This window comes from Lissotriton vulgaris, chromosome 2_1 (genome assembly GCF_964263255.1).
Source record: "Lissotriton vulgaris chromosome 2_1, aLisVul1.2, whole genome shotgun sequence".
NCBI classification, from domain to species: domain Eukaryota; kingdom Metazoa; phylum Chordata; class Amphibia; order Caudata; family Salamandridae; genus Lissotriton; species Lissotriton vulgaris.
In genome coordinates, this window is record NC_141687.1 from 21,106,794 (window position 1) to 21,121,001 (window position 14,208).

The window sequence follows — 14,208 nt, forward strand, 5'->3', positions numbered from 1 at the left end:
TTCCACCCTGGTCACTATACATTCTCCACCAAACTCTCAGGCGTAGCTTCCCTTTGGGAACGTGACTATGTGAGCAGGCTCAGATCATTTCCATAATCCAAACAATCGGAGAGAAAGGGCTGCAGCAAGAACGCTCTTTGACCCCCAATATCAATTAGATCAAAACAAATTAAGAGCGTCGGAACACACGAAAAATTACCCCCCGACAACCCGCAGTCAAAAGTCTGAACCGTGGGAAAACAAGACGAGGAAAAGACCAGTTGGAAGGACAGTTGGACAGGTAGAGGTGGGGGAAAGCTGTAAAAAAATTAACCCTCATACACCAAACAAGTAGGTGTTTGTTCTCATCATTGGGCTCTTTTTTAGGTCGAGCCTAGACGAAAGCAAAGCGAAAGCTTTGCTGTCTAGGTCTCGACAACTTATGTGATCACTTTTGGGGGAATGTGGACAGCAGACTGTCACGAGCTTCTCCTGCCAGAGATTTGACCTAGTGAACGCGCACGCTTTTGCGTTGGTGAATGCACGCAGGCACAGGCACACACACTCACACACGCGTGCAGGCAGGCAGGCAGGCACACACACACACACACACACCCAGGCACACAGACACACACATACAGGCAAACTCACCCGCCCCTCTTGTCCCTCGATGCCCCCCCTCACCGGCTCCTCTCGTCCTGTCCCTCCGTGTCCAGACTCCGCAGCCCGCTCCGTTGTTTCTCCGCCCCTTCAGGTGCGTGTCACGCCTCTCCTTTCTCCCGGCCGGAAATGCTATTTGCGTGTCAGGCCTCGTTTTACCACGCATTTTTTTTGTTTTGTTGCTGGTTTATTTACATAATGTGTATTACAAGAGGCTACAGGGACAACTACAGCAGTTTTCAGGACAGACGGAAAAGTGGCACAGTGAGAAATCACAAGAAATGCCTAGGGAGGCAGAGATCTAAATAAGGTAGTTATGAGAGTGGGTGGGAGATCTCACAAGCTTGTCTTACATACAGGGGCAAGAGAGCGGCAATATCTTTCAGTCCCAAAAGCACTTACTACTCTAAACTGAAGTGACTTGGTAGCCTTGACCTTGAAATATTGCCCAGTTGTTAGCTTCGAATCGTACTGGGCCTTTTTGTCTATGCTAAAATATATTATACGGACTGACGCTGCATTAGAACATTCACTGCTACCCACCACACAGATGCATCCTCTGATGATAAAGTAACTACGCTAAACTAGTTTTTGGAGAACAAAGTCCCCAAAGAGGGTGGGGGCTGCAAGCCGCCAGCTTCTAGAGAAGCTCGTAAATCCGGCAGGAGCTGTGCCTCAGCAGTGGCTGTGGGCTGGGAAGGTTCTCATGAGCTTTCAGGGAAGTGGCCCAAACAGAGTCACCGCTGGTCGTCTGTGCAAACCATGATATGCGCCCATGAATTAAGAGGATTTCCTTGTGAAAACAACCGAGCCCCAGAGTGTTTCCTCAAGCAAGATGTCCCACTGGGTAAGAACCGCACCAGCCTGTAAATGCCAAATGAAATACTGGCCTCTACCGGCAGACCATAGGGGAAAGGCAAGCCCCTCGTCCTGCGCTTGCCAGGACACCCGCCCTACAGATCCGACTGCATTCCTCTGCAATAGCTCCTGGTATTCATTAGCGTGAGGGCAAATGGGAGGGAGAGTTGATGTATTCCTTTCCACTGCTGCTTTTAAAACTGTAATAAAAACGTTCACATTAAAATATATGCCACTGCGTCTTCATGAAACTGTCAGTCTCAGGAAATGAGTGGGTTCTCAATTTAAAGACTGGTGACTGACTCATGTCAAGGGTCTGTTAGCCCCTCCACATCCAACATCAAAGTCTTTTGCTAACTTCTATTCCGCAGAGGCACACATGCAATACCCGAACAACACACGTGACCAGGACTTCCATTCCGTATATATATACACATGCAACGCCTTACCCACCATATATCACCCTGGACTTCCATTTAGCATGTATGCACATGCAATGCCCATAAGCACTGCATCACACACAACATCAATTCAGCATATATACACAAGCAATGCCCAAAGCAATACAGGTGTGAAGAATGTTTGAACTCCTTGGTCCTGTCAAAGTAGAACTTAAAAATACTGAAAAAATAGTCTTTGCGAGCCGCGACCAAGAAAAGGAAGCCAGTGCAAGCCGAAGTCTATTTTTCCAAAATTGTAAGCTTATAGTAAGCAGTGCGCCACATGCGACGTGATGCGCTGCTTACCAAAATCTTACAATATTGAAAAAATAGACTTCAATGAGCCGTGCCTTTCTTTTAATCGGTGCGGCTCACTGCAGCTGACTCCTCCTCCTCCATGTTTGCTCCCTCTCTTCCACTGCAACAGTAAGCAATGCAATAAGTCTCGTTTAACCTAGTGGCATAGTAAATGACAATGCTTTTTATTTATTTGTTTTAAAAACAAACACATAAATAAAATAGCATTGTCATTTACAATGCCAATACCTTAAACTCTCGCAAATGCGAGACCTATTGCATTGCAAATGCTTGTTAAGAAAGGAAAGGGCATAAACAATCAGCCCACAGCAAAAAAGTGCAAGTTAAAAGGAGGTATAGCAGTTCCCTGACATCAATTTAATAAAGGGATAGCCAACTTCCATTAGAAACAAGTGCAACAACGGACATTACTAGGTAGTAACAATGAAAACCTGGTGTCCTTTGTAAAGATAAATATAAATATGGTCAACATGTTTCTGCTAAATTGAGATGATTATTCGGGGCATGGACGTGTACCACGTAGGTTACGAGCGGGGAGCCGCTCGATAGATTCTAATATCGAGCGTGAAGGTTGCCTCCGCGATGCACCCATGATGAGTAACCACCTCGTTCGATAAATACAAGCACTCTAGGAAGAAGTACAGTGAGTGGGTGAATCACCCGTGTGGACAGCATGGAATGGGCACACGTTAGAGTGCGCCCCTGACCGTGTCTGTCTTTGTTTATTTCTTTCTTCTTTTCACTGGTCCTGATGAATGCTTGAGTGAATGAATCTATATCTTTTAGTGTAGTCTGCATATATTTGAATTGCCATACCTTCGTATAGTGGGGGACCGTGTGACCTGACATATTTCAGGATAATGTGTCTGTCCTGGTGATTAAAGAACCGATCTATTATTGCTCTTGGTGATGCTTCTGGACGTGGTTCGGGCCCCAGGGTTCTATGCGCCCTTTCTATCGTAAAGAATTTAGAGACATGTATCTCAGGCATCACTGCAGGTATCCAGTCATCCAGGGACAGTTCTGTTGAGCGATTGTCAGTGTGCTCCCGGAAGCCCAGAAATTTTAGATTGTTCAGCCTGGTGCGACCTTCCGAGTCTTCTTGGCACTCCTCTAAATGGGTTGTTCGCATTTCAAGTCAGCCACTGTTGTTCGTAGGTTTTGCACCATTGAATGGAGTGTTGCCACCTCCCCATCCGCGTCCGTGACCCTCTCTACCACTTTTCTGAGGGCAAGGCGTAGATGGTTAATATCCATGGCCATTGGGCCAGATTCACAGAACTTACGTAAGACTAAATCCTAAACTTACTAATTTTGGTATTCACAGAAGGAATTTAGTAGTAGTAACTTTTATTACTTCTGGAATTTCTGAGGTGCCCGCCGTCTGCTCTCCTCATTCTCTGAGCAGGGCATGGTCCCAGCCTCCCTCTTGCGGACTGCCACCGGCACCGTGTATTGCACTATTTTGCTGGATCGGGTTCCCCTCACCAGCTTATCCTTTTCCCAAGCTGACCAGCTACGCAACAGAGCCTCGAAGTCAAAGGCCTCTGGATGTGCTAGATAAATTTAACGGAAGGGGTTCTCACCAGCTGTCCGTATGGGAGCCTCTTCAGTCCCTTGGGATGTTGGCACATGAGGCACCTTCCACTCTGTCTGCAGACTGTCAGGCTGTCTAATTCACTTGGCCTGCATCATTGTATCTAGCCCCAGGCAGACCCCCGTCTGTGTCCGGGGAAGCTGGGGGGGGGGGGGGGGGGGCACAGTGCAGAAATTCGTACTCGCCCCCAATGCTGATCCCTAAGTAGATGTAGGCGGCACCCCCAACCCTGGAGACGAGTCTGCGTGGGGCGTAGTCCTATTCTGTCGCTAAACAGGTAAAACCAATCCCAGGGTGCACTCACCACAAACATTATGGCGGGGATACATCTCAGTCATGCTGCTCAATGGGACTAGTTGTCACCAAGGAATCGCTACCAATCACTGTTGTGTATGTAGTGTCTGTATGTGCGTGTACAGGTTGATTATGGCAGCTTTGTCGCGCCACTTGGCCAAAAGGCCTCACTCCCCCACGTAAACACTCTCCAGGGGGCCCCCTCAGGCAATGCAGGGCATGAAGGGGTGGACAGACTGCTGCACTCATCAATGCAGCAACCTTTCGACAATCTGCTCCTTCTTTTCTGATCCGCATGAACAAGCAGCTTCACATGCCAATGCGGTAGTTCCCCGGCAGGTAGTTTCTTTGCTTCTCTGGTACGCGGTCTCTGCCCAGGTTGCTGGCCTGGTGTAGCCTGGTGGCGCCTCCGACTGCAGTCAGGATCGCAGGCACAATGCCACCCTCCTCACAGGCAACGCAGGGCATGCTGGGGAGGGGGTACAAGCAGCCACACACGTTAACGTGACAGCCCTACGGTGGGCGGTTCCTTTACTCTGTCAATCCGCGGTCTTGGCCCAGCTCTCAAATCGGCGATCTACTTTCCACAGTAGGTAGGAAATAGGAAGGAAGTGGCACAAGCTATGTAGATGCTCACAAACGCACAGGTTTCTGTGTATACCCTGAAATCCCAGGCTGTACCCTCCCTGGATCTCTCATTCCCTGCACATGGAGCAGAACCACTCTCAAGTTACACAACATGTCAATAAAGTCACTGTACTCCTAAAGCAAGCCATTTTCTCATGTACGTTCATTTTAAGTGAGGATTGATGAGCAAAATCTTCAGGTGGCTTCCCACCAGCACCCTCAAAACATCACCCAGTCCCTCGTCACACGCAACATGGACTACAGGAACACCTTTTATCAGCAAATAAATCACCAGGCAAAACCAAACCATTCAGAATTCAGTATCCAGGATCACCCACACCCTTCCACACCACACACACATTACAATACACCTCAGGGACTTCTAAGGCTGCTGATACACAAACAAGCCCAATTCAAACTTCTCCCACACACCTTCAAAGCCCTACACAAAACAGGCCCACCTTATCTCAACAACCAAATGTCATTCCACAAACCCACCAGGCACCTCCAGTCTGCTGGACTCCTAGTCGCACAGTCCCGCGTGTACGCAGAGCCGGCAGTTGGGCCTTCTCCGACATCGCTCCTAAGCCCGGAACGAACCTTCATTACACGTTAGAGCTGCTTCTTCAGTTCTTGAATTCTGCAAGAACCTGAAGAGGTGGCTCTTCAAACAGACTGCCACTAACCAGCCGTAGACCAGGAAAGACTTGCTTCTGCTTACAGCTTCAGGATACTTTTCCGGATGAAAGTGCACTTTATAAATACACATAACATAAGAAGTGTGCAAATGGCCTTCTGAACAGGGCCCTGGTGTGATGAAATGAAGACATTCTGCTCTGGGTTTTATTCTTTATGTGTTATTTAGTTTTCAAGATGATGTGTTAACACTCCAAAGACACCCGAAGCTACCAGCTGAGCCTTGGGATGATTCCAAGACATGGCTTATGGAGTTATTGACTTGTAGAGTAAAATCTGAATCATTGGCACAGGTTTGCATGCACTTGAGGCACAGGACCCTTTTCCATAAGGACCCTCAGCCCGTCACCGACATTATCTTTGAGGTATGAACTTTGTTCAGTTGGTGCATCTCATTACAGTCACAACTCAAAGTGGGCGTGGTCCTTTGTTCCTTTACACAAGCCCTGCCCACTCTAATAAGATGCTGGATATGTTTCAGCTGTGTTACAGAGTGTACACTGAGAACTAATTGTGTTGCTGGTTGTTATGTAGATAATGTGTATAACAGAAATGTGCAGGAGTGTGTTGAACAGAGTGTATTAGTGTAACGAAGCCGATAGCGACATGTTTCGGTCTGTAGGCAAGAGAGTCTGATGGTCTTCCTCATGTTTAGCTCCTCAGGTGTCCATAACGAAGGTTGCAGAGGAACAGTGTACAAAGACTCTCATGTCAGGACAGCCTGTGGTACTCGAGTGTGAGGTCTCCAGCCCTGACGCCAACGTCCGCTGGTTCAAGGATGGGCAAGAGCTGGTACCAAGAGACTCCATCTGCATCCAGGCTGATGGGAGGATGAGGAAGCTGCTTGTTTCATCTACCTGTGCATCAGACTCTGGGACATACACCTGCGATGCAGTCGATGACAAAGTGAACTTCACGGTTAATGTGTCAGGTAATGGCATGTTCGTGGTGGGGCGGATGCGGATGAAGCGGGGGCATGCGCTGAGTGTAGATATGGTGAGTGTAGAGAGAGGTTTGGCATCAAGGCTATGAACATGGAGTAGACCAGGTCCTCTTCGCTCCGGCCTCATTCACGTGCTCTCCGCAACACCTTTGGTCTCAAACTCCTTCTTGTTCATGTAACATGTCTGTGCTTTGTAGTTAGACTTCAGTCTGATCATCACAGTCATGTGTTGTTACACATTGGCGTTCTGTGACCACCACAGGATGCCTGTCCTCTTCCACCAAATAGTCAACACCCCCTAGTCTTGTTTGGTCCTCTGGAAGAGCCCAGAAGATTCAAGGAAGATGATGAAAATCCAGGGGTTACTTTTTGCGTTATTTTAATTTTACACATGACTTGAATAGTTATGAATGATCCACAAAATAACATGATACACTGAGACACATCTATGACTTTATCTGGTTTTAGAATGACAGCTTAGATGAGGCTCATGAAGTGACCCCTGTAACGAGGCGATTGTATTATCACATGATCCCCTGCTGCTCAGATATGATCCCCTTCTGTAGTTTGTATCCTATGTGTGGTGAATTGCCAAGAGTTGGCAGAGCTAGTATGTGACACTGGTGTGCACTCAGTAGGCCTTAAAACATGTGCCTGACAACATACATGTCAAAAGGCCTCCCCTTTTGTTCTCTGCTCTTCATTACACACAGCGAAGCCTCAGGAAGCAGAGAGGGGGCAGGCAGCAGTACTTTTGATACTTACCTGTCTTAGGTGGATGTTTTCATTTCCAGGATGGTGATTCTTCCTCTCAGCCCCACTGATTGGCTAGTGGCTGCTGTCAATCAGGTCCATCAGAGGCAATCCTTTTACAGGTGATAGGTTACCTACACTAAAGTGGGTGTATCTGGCAATCCCAACCCTCATACTTTTGTATGCCCTTTTTTCAAAAATAAAATTTTGAATTTCCTTCATTTGGATCTGGTATTTCCCTTTGCAATTTTTGACATTTTTGTAAAAGGGTTAGGCTAGTACATATATCATCGAGAGAGAGCGAGAGCGAGAGAGTGAGAGAGAGAGAGAAAGAGTGAGTGTGAGTGTTGGAGTGAGTGTAAGAGTGTGAATGGCTGTGTGGAGGTGAGAGTGGAAGTGAGAGAGAGAGTCTGAGCGAGGGAGAGTGTGAGAAGCTGGCCTGGTATATGATGTACACTTATGTAAGTGGACACCTTGCACCAGTCCAGACCACCCTTATGGTGATTTAAGAGGTCTTAGACCACCTTAGAATGCTCTCTAAGTGGTAGCTGTGGAGAGTAGCCTTCAGGCTTAGTTCGGAAGGGGTGCAAAGCAGCTTGTTTTACCGAAATACAATCTTATAGTAGAGATTAAGTGAAAAAGAACCACTCAAGGTATTTATAAAAATATGTATTTGTTATACAATACTCTCTAACACATGCAAATAGCTGCTACCTGGAGATATGCACACTACATACAATACTTTGCAAAGAAACACAGTATATAGCACTCAATACACAGTGGACCCCGGGGGGACCAAACCATATACTAAGAAAGTGGTATAAGAACTGTGACTCGGGTCAAGATAAGGTCAAGAGGACGTAGAAGTGCTGGGGAACCAAGGAACCAACCAAGATGACTGACTGGGAACCCCACAGAGCAAGCTTGCAGTGTGAGAACACGACTGTGTGCTCCGTACAAGTCTACATGTAAGTCAAGTTTGGATTTTTAAAGGTTAAGGACCCTTCCCAGTGGACCCTGAAGAAACCCTGTGGAAGACAGAAGGTTGGAGAGCCACCCCACCCGTGGATACCCTCGTACCCACGTTACTTACACCAGAGAATCCAGGTGCATAGGTGTGAAGTGGTGTCGGAAACCGACGCCAAACACTATGGAGGACTTCAGGAAAGTGCAGCTGCTGAAGGAGGAGAAAGTGTCTGTTGGAATCCGAAGGTGGATTCTAGTTGAGAGGTACCTGAAAGCAGCAGGGACAGAGTCTATGTCACTCTGGAGTGAGCATGAGATGCGGAAGACGAATGCCCACCGATGTCAGGAGCTGCATGAGAGTTGATGAGGACCTGGACTCTGCAGCTGTGAGGACCAGGAACCGTGTATGAGCTGTCCCACGAAGGATGTCGAGTGCTGAGGTGTCAGTATCCAGCGGAAGTACCAACAAACCTTGGCAACTGCAACCAACGCATGTGCTTAAAAAGGAGCAACGCCGGGACCGGCAAGGTCCAGGGGGCTCGCCACAAGCAGGGAAGTTAGGGCGGCCTGCCGGCCTGAGCAATCGGGGGAGCTCAAGAGAAGCAAAGGTGACCCTCAAATGCACCCACAGGCCGGAGGCACTGGAGTCGCAAGAGGGCCTCAAGCAGCTGACCAAAAGATGCAGGCCATGATGCACACAATGCAGTGTGGCTAAAGATTCTGGTCACAGGAGATGCTCGAGGTTGGGGCGACTTGAAGCCCAAAGATCATCTTGGAAGAAAGACAACAAGCCTTTGCAACTGCAAGTTGACACTGTGCACAGGGGTTTGGTTATTGCAACCCCCGCTAGGGATATGGCCTCAAGTTTATGTGAGAGGGCCGGGTAGGCCTTGGGAGCTATGGAAAACCACCACCTGTGTTGCAGAACCTTGCGGAGTCTGGCGGAGCTCAGGGTCAGCCGACTGGTCCACTTAGTTGTGGTGCCTTCGAATGCAGGGAAGTAACTCCACTTCAAGGGAGATTCCTTCATGTGTCTTTGATGCCCACAGGCCTTCGAAGGTTCCTGTATGATGCACAGGCACAGACAATGCAGCAGATTGGAAGGGGGACGAAGTCGCTCCCAAATGAAGTCCAGCAAAGTCCAGAGTGACCTGACGGTAGAAGAAATGGTATTTGATCTGAATCTCATCCCACGACGAATCTAGGGACCCACCCACAGGTAAGCCCTTAAGTACCCTAAGGTTAGGATGATTCAGGGGACCCTCCCAGGGGAGGGTCTGGACAGTGGGGAGGATACTCCCATGTCCTTTGTCCAGTTTCGTGCCATAGCGGGAGCCAACGGCTACCAGGGCTGGTTTGAACTGGACTATGCATGGGGACACCAAATATGCCCCTCATGCAGACTGATTGGTGTTGGCAAGCGCACCCACCCGGCCCCAATACACTAAACCATGTCTGAGAAGTGGTCACACCTCCCTGTGACAGGATGCCTATTGTTCTACCTTCCCCTGCTTGAGCTTGGCTCAGCAGTAGGAGGGCAGAATCATGTCTCTGGTCAGCAGCAACCATTTTATGCTGTCCGGGCCTAGAAGACTGGTACCGGGGAGATGGAGAGCCTTATGATCCCACATGTTTGATACCAAACTTGGTAGGATTCGTTGCAGCCAGTTTCGAGAGGGTCATCGTGTAATTGCGCGGTGCCCCTCTATATGGTATATGGCTGCTTCACTGACAACCCAGGAGAATGGACTCCATAGGCTGTAGGGGTGTCTTGCTCATCCAGAGACACCCTCACACTTAGAACCACGTACCCTACCTTCAGGATTGCTACAGGGGTGACTTATAGGTTTAAAGTGCAGTGATACTAGATATAGGAAACCTTTATCTTTGGTAAGTGGTGCATGCACCAACTTACACAGGGTGCAAAGGCAGGCCTGTAGATCCATTTTGAATGGTCTCCTACGGGTGGCATAATGTATGCTTCAACCCATTGGGGACCTCTGCGTACCTATGCCCGGGGTACCTTAGTACCATATACTAGGGACTTGTGAAGATACCCTAGTATCCAATCTGGGATCTACCTAAGTACTGAACACAACAATTTAAGGAGAAAGCAGATATACTGGGGTCTTGATTAGCAGGATCCCAGTCAGACTAGTCAATAACAGCTTAGCACCAGGCAAAAAGTGGGGATAACCATGCAGAAGGATCCTACCTTCCTACAGAGAGTGTTTGTGTGACAGAGATAGAGTGTGTTAGAGAGACATAGTGTGTATGTGTGTGATAGAGAGTGAGAGTGTGTGAGACAGAGTGTGTGAGAGAGAAAGAGAGAGAGACAGAGAGAGAGAGAGAATAGATAACGGGTCATGTACATGTAATGTGGTTAAATATCGTCATTGCAAAGTTCTGGTGAAATCATAAACCTCCAGGCGAAGTCCAAGTGGTTTGTAAATATCACCAGAACCCAATATTACACGTCACCCAGTATGTATTGTTTTTGTTACATGTTTATTCTGGGGTAGTTAACTTGAAATACCCATGTTTTTGAAAGTGCAAATAACAATGGGTTCTGACTGGCATTGAAATATTTAGGGTTTGATTACTTTGCATTAATAAATTGTTGTTTGAAAATGGAAAAGAGACCAGTGGTTTATGTAGTTCTGTGTCTGCAGTGTTCACGGTATAAAAATAGGTTTACTGCGTTTGACACAGATTGTGCATGTAATTTGGCCCATAATTTGTAGATTTTACAAAAAAAGTTTGTTTCTTGCTCAAATTGATGAAATCACTGCCAGCGAATGTGCTGCATAATTTGTATTTTGTTGTGTATTTTAAATAAACATTCCACATTATTTTGTCCTCCATGCCACATAATCCTAGTAGCCCTCACATAAGTAAAGATATATATATTCACAAAAAAACAAAGAGGTTAGAAATCAGTTATAGTTAGGGAAACTTTCTTTAGCTTTGGTTTACAAACCCAAATTAAGCTCCAAAAACCTTTGAATTTCTACAGTTATACTTATTTCTTAATTGTGTTATTTATGCACCACTTTCGCAGTTATTTGTAATGTATTTCTACCAAACATACCTTATACTGCTCGACCATAACGAATTCACAATGTAGACTTATCTGTTGAGATTATCAGTTGTGCACCTCTTTCATATTACTGTATGACTCACATTTATGCTGACGTACCACCTTGCAGGTACTATCACTCGTGCACTTCCATAAACAGTCTTGCCAGCTCAGTTGCCACACTACATTTTGTATTGTTGTCAGTGACACACAAATTCACCAGTTATAGTTAGCAGGGCCAATTATAACGTGATCCCCCACCATGCATTTCTTATGACCTATCATATTATATCAATCATGACAGGTTCTATGACATGATTTATGACATTGCTGATGACATCTCACATGGCATCACTGATGACATCACTGTTGACATCACTGATGACATCACTGTTGACATCATCCAACAAATGTTCAAGTTTGTTTTATAGTTTACATAGTCGTAGGTAACTGCCATGTTACTTTTCTACCTACTTCTAACAGCCTGTGTCCAGCTAGTTGCTGTAAGTGTTTCCAAAACGCATCTGCTCATAATGCATCATAGGTGTGTAGGGGTGTTGAACACGTAAGTGTTTGCATTGAAGACTAACTCTGTGTGCTGGTGACAGTGGACGACTTGTGTTCATTATGTTCACACATGTTTTCAGGCTCTGGAGAAAACTTTCCAACAGGGCAAAGATTTGATATGAAACCTCTTAGTATTGTGCGCAGCTTCGAGTTATTAGACAGATTCATCTCAGCTTGAGAGTTTCTGCATTGCATAGAAGACGCTGTGCACCAGGCACTAAGGTATGAACACGTGCTTGTTTTGCTTCAGAAGATGGGCTGTCTGTAAAGCTTTCACCACAGTATGGAGGCTGCAGGTAGTACGATCTTTAGCACCTTCAGACCTTGGTTATTTTAAGTGACTAGTCGCTCTTTGGACACCTTTTGTGTAGAGTGCACACTGTGCTTAGTAGACACTTTGTAATACTCTGCGGTGTATTTCTCATGAGAGCTTCATAGTCTGCAAAGTGTATGGTACAGAATAAACTCTCTCTTTAGAGTAAGCAGTGTTAACAGCACCCACTTTCCTACTCGTATCCACTTCATTTCTCAATGTGGGTTCAGTGACTGTCAGGGGTTTGATACAGGTAAATCTGTCCGTACTAGGGGATTAGTTATGTAGCAGGACTTCATTATCTGGAGGAACTTGGTTTTCCCTGAACAGTTGCACACAGATTGAACACCTTGCTCAAGATAGGTCACCCTTTCATCTGTGGTTGATAGCCAACATGAACTCAGCTACCCAAGAAGTGTATGGTATCGGGTCAACGTTGTACACAACAATAGCTGGGGTTCTTATGTACTATGGCAGCAAGGATGCTTTATAACATTCTGAGCTATTTTGCACTTACTTTCATAGCTTTAATGCTATAACCGTATAAAGAGCAATGTGTACTAAAGAAGCTTGTATGATGTCATCAGTGAGGTCATGCGATCTATGATGTAATTTGAGACATCATAAATGATGTCATAGAACATGTCATGAGTGATGTCATATATGAGGTCCGCAGTACATGTCAGGGACGCAAGTTATAGTTTGTTGTACTAACTATAACTGCTGAATTTCTGTAGTTTTGTTGCGTTTAAACATTAATGTAGTCACTGACATATTCACCTAACTATAATGTTACTTTAACCTTTGTTTTTTCGAGTGGAAAAAAATATATATACAAGTAAGGAAGTAGGATATCATTGCCATGTTCAAATAGTAATATATATATATATCGGTATATGTATATATAAATAATAATTGTATCTTACTATTTGAACATTGTAATTATTGTTTGAAAAGTTGCCATCCACAATTGGAGAATCACAGTTTTGTGTAAATCTGGAATCATGGATCCAAACTAGAGTTAGTGGAAGTTAAGGGTGATACTGGGGGACTGTGCAAGTGGCGCATTATATGAAACCTTAAGATGGTCCGTCTCCCGCTCAGCTCCCAAGGTCTCCTTCACACGGATCCCAGAAGGAGAGGGTACGAAGACTCTTGTCTCAGGTGAGCCTGTGGTCCTGGAATGCGAGGTCTCGAGTCCGGACGCCCATGTCCGCTGGTTCAAGGACGGGCAGGAGCTGGTGAGTCAAGAGCCCATCTACATCCAATCGGACGGTAGGACGAGAAAGCTGGTTCTTACAACCACCCGTTCTTCAGACTCCGGGACATACACGTGCGATGCCACTGATGACCAACTCTGCTTCAAAGTTGAAGTTTCAGGTAAATATGTGTCAGGTGAGCAACGGCAAGGGGAGTAGAAGTTGGGAAGAGACATATGGTGGTATGAGAATGTGGACAGTGAATGGGGTGAAGAAGAAGTGAGCCAATGAAGAGTGAAACCACATGCAGGTATCTCAATTTATGGATGGTCTCCTCGCTCACCACTGTTCTACTGTGTCTCCAGAGCCCCCTGTGAAAATTGTGAATGCTAGTGACGATGCCTCACACACGTACCTGGCCTCGGATCAGGTGGTGCTGAACTGCCAGCTGTCTCGCGAGAATGCCCCGGTGAGGTGGTACAAGGATGGAGTTGAGCTGGAGGAGAACAAGACTGTGAGGATGGAGGTGGATGGATGCCATCATAGGCTGGTCATCGCCTCTGCGCGTCCGCAGGACTCGGGCGAGTTCATGTGTGATGCTGGAGACGACTCTGTGTTCTTCGAGGTGAAAGTGGCAGGTAAGTGACCCTCTTAACAGAGCATGTAATGCGCTGGGGTAGAATTCCAAATGGATGTGATTAAGAGCTAGAAGTGGGACTTGTTTGAGCGCTACTTGATATTCATAACGTAGGCCTTTTGTATGACACATAATAAGCCAAAGTGTTTCAAAGAGCTCACAAACCTAGTCTTCTTTCTACCTAGCTTCTTACAGTTATGCTATGTTATGTGAATTTGTAGAGTGTGGCTTATCACCCACAAGGGTATTCAGGCCCTGGCACAGTCATCTTCAAAGGGTAAA

General features: G+C 46.3%; 1 protein-coding gene across 3 annotated transcripts in view; it reads left to right on the forward strand.

Moving 5' to 3' along the window:
• OBSL1 (obscurin like cytoskeletal adaptor 1) overlaps positions 1-14,208 on the forward strand; it is a 548,309-nt gene that overhangs the window by 191,788 nt on the left and 342,313 nt on the right. For all 3 annotated transcript variants that reach the window (XM_086954344.1, XM_086954343.1, XM_086954342.1), the window contains 3 exons: positions 6,125-6,400; positions 13,195-13,470; positions 13,655-13,927. In XM_086954344.1, coding sequence (XP_086810470.1) covers positions 6,125-6,400; positions 13,195-13,470; positions 13,655-13,927 — 825 coding nt within the window. The remainder of the gene's footprint in view (positions 1-6,124; positions 6,401-13,194; positions 13,471-13,654; positions 13,928-14,208) is intronic.